At 26.0% G+C, this 1351-nt stretch overlaps 1 protein-coding gene across 1 annotated transcript, besides 1 other annotated feature; it reads right to left on the bottom strand.

Annotated features, from left to right (window-relative positions):
* Positions 1-29: 29 nt before the first annotated feature.
* Positions 30-185: a microsatellite.
* A 642-nt stretch (positions 186-827) lies between these two features.
* On the bottom strand, positions 828-1220 carry EDI_245040 (uncharacterized protein; the record flags this gene model as incomplete). Its single annotated transcript, XM_001739421.1, has 1 exon — positions 828-1220. The coding sequence occupies one exon, from the start codon at positions 1218-1220 to the stop codon at positions 828-830; it is 393 nt and encodes a 130-aa protein (XP_001739473.1).
* Between the last annotated feature and the right edge of the window lie 131 nt (positions 1221-1351).

The raw sequence follows: 1351 nt of genomic DNA, 5'->3' as shown, positions 1-1351 counted from the left end.
TTCTCTTATAACCAAATGAAACTAAAGAGTTTTGATTTATTTTTTTTCTTAACTTGATTCATTTTTTCAATCATTTTAAATTGTTTTTTCTTTTATTATCTTTATTTTATTTACTTATTTATTTTATTCTTTATTTCTTTTTGTTTTAAATACATTTAATTCAATCATTATCATCTTTTACTTTAAAAGTCTTTGATTTTATTCACAACTTACTACTTATTTATCAAATTTCATTGTATTAATGTAATTTTTCCCTTTCTTTTTCAATAACTTTTTTATTTATTAAAAATACAAATGGAGTTTATTCTTTAAAACTTATTTTATTAGTTGTTTTAATGAGAATCAGAAATAATTCAATGAACTGACATGTCTTTGTTAGAAGAAATAAGTCCCCTTCCTTCATTTGAGGTAAGTGGAATGGTTATTAGTTTGTTTTCATTATATCACAAGAGCCTTGGTCCAGTGCCTACATATTAACTAAACATTAATCCAGCTACTCCATCATTTATTCTTTTGAAAGATGAAATAAACACAAACTTATCAAATCCTATTTTAGAGGATAGTTAAATTATGTACTGTATTATTGAAGTATATATAAATTATAACATGGTAATAATACCAATAAAAACTATTTCTTTGACTGATAACTTGGTGTTATTCAAATAAATTAGGAACTATTCCACAACAATGAGTTTATTTAATTTTGTTGTAAATAAAAGTTAAATGATTCTATTCTTATTCTGTTGAACTAGTTAAATTGGAAAAGTTTTAAAAACTATTAGAAATAAAACCTCTTAAATTAATTTTATCCTTTTATTACAACATGATTAATCAATGTGAACTGATGATAAGTATGTTTCATTAAATGAGTTTTGATTTTGTTCTTTATTTTCATTATACCATGGACAAATCCAACTAAGAAATGATACTCCCATGATTGATTGCCAATTTTTTAATGTTCCATTGTCATAATTTGGAAAATGAGGTGCTTTATGGTGGGAAAGACATTCATACCGGACAAGTTCAATGTCTTCCATTGATGACATATTTTTCGAGAGTAAGTATGAATAATGGTATGCCAGAGATGCAACAGCACAACTCATTGAGAACATAATCATTGCACTTATTAATGAAAAAATAATAATAAATACATTTCCTGGTGATGGTTCACTGAGTCCAGTTTGCATTTGTTTGACAAGATACCATATTTGAATAACCATTCCAGTAAGTCCATTAATAGGGAGATAGTAAAGAAATTGAATAAAATACCGATGATTGTTTTGACCTACACACTGCCCAATCCATGGACAATGATGATCTCTCCTTAATACACAACACCCACATTCTGCAA

The sequence above is a fragment of the Entamoeba dispar genome, genomic scaffold, assembly GCF_000209125.1.
Source record: "Entamoeba dispar SAW760 scf_1105229462185 genomic scaffold, whole genome shotgun sequence".
In the NCBI taxonomy this organism is placed as follows: domain Eukaryota; phylum Evosea; order Mastigamoebida; family Endamoebidae; genus Entamoeba; species Entamoeba dispar.
This window is presented reverse-complemented; position numbering and strand designations above follow the sequence as displayed.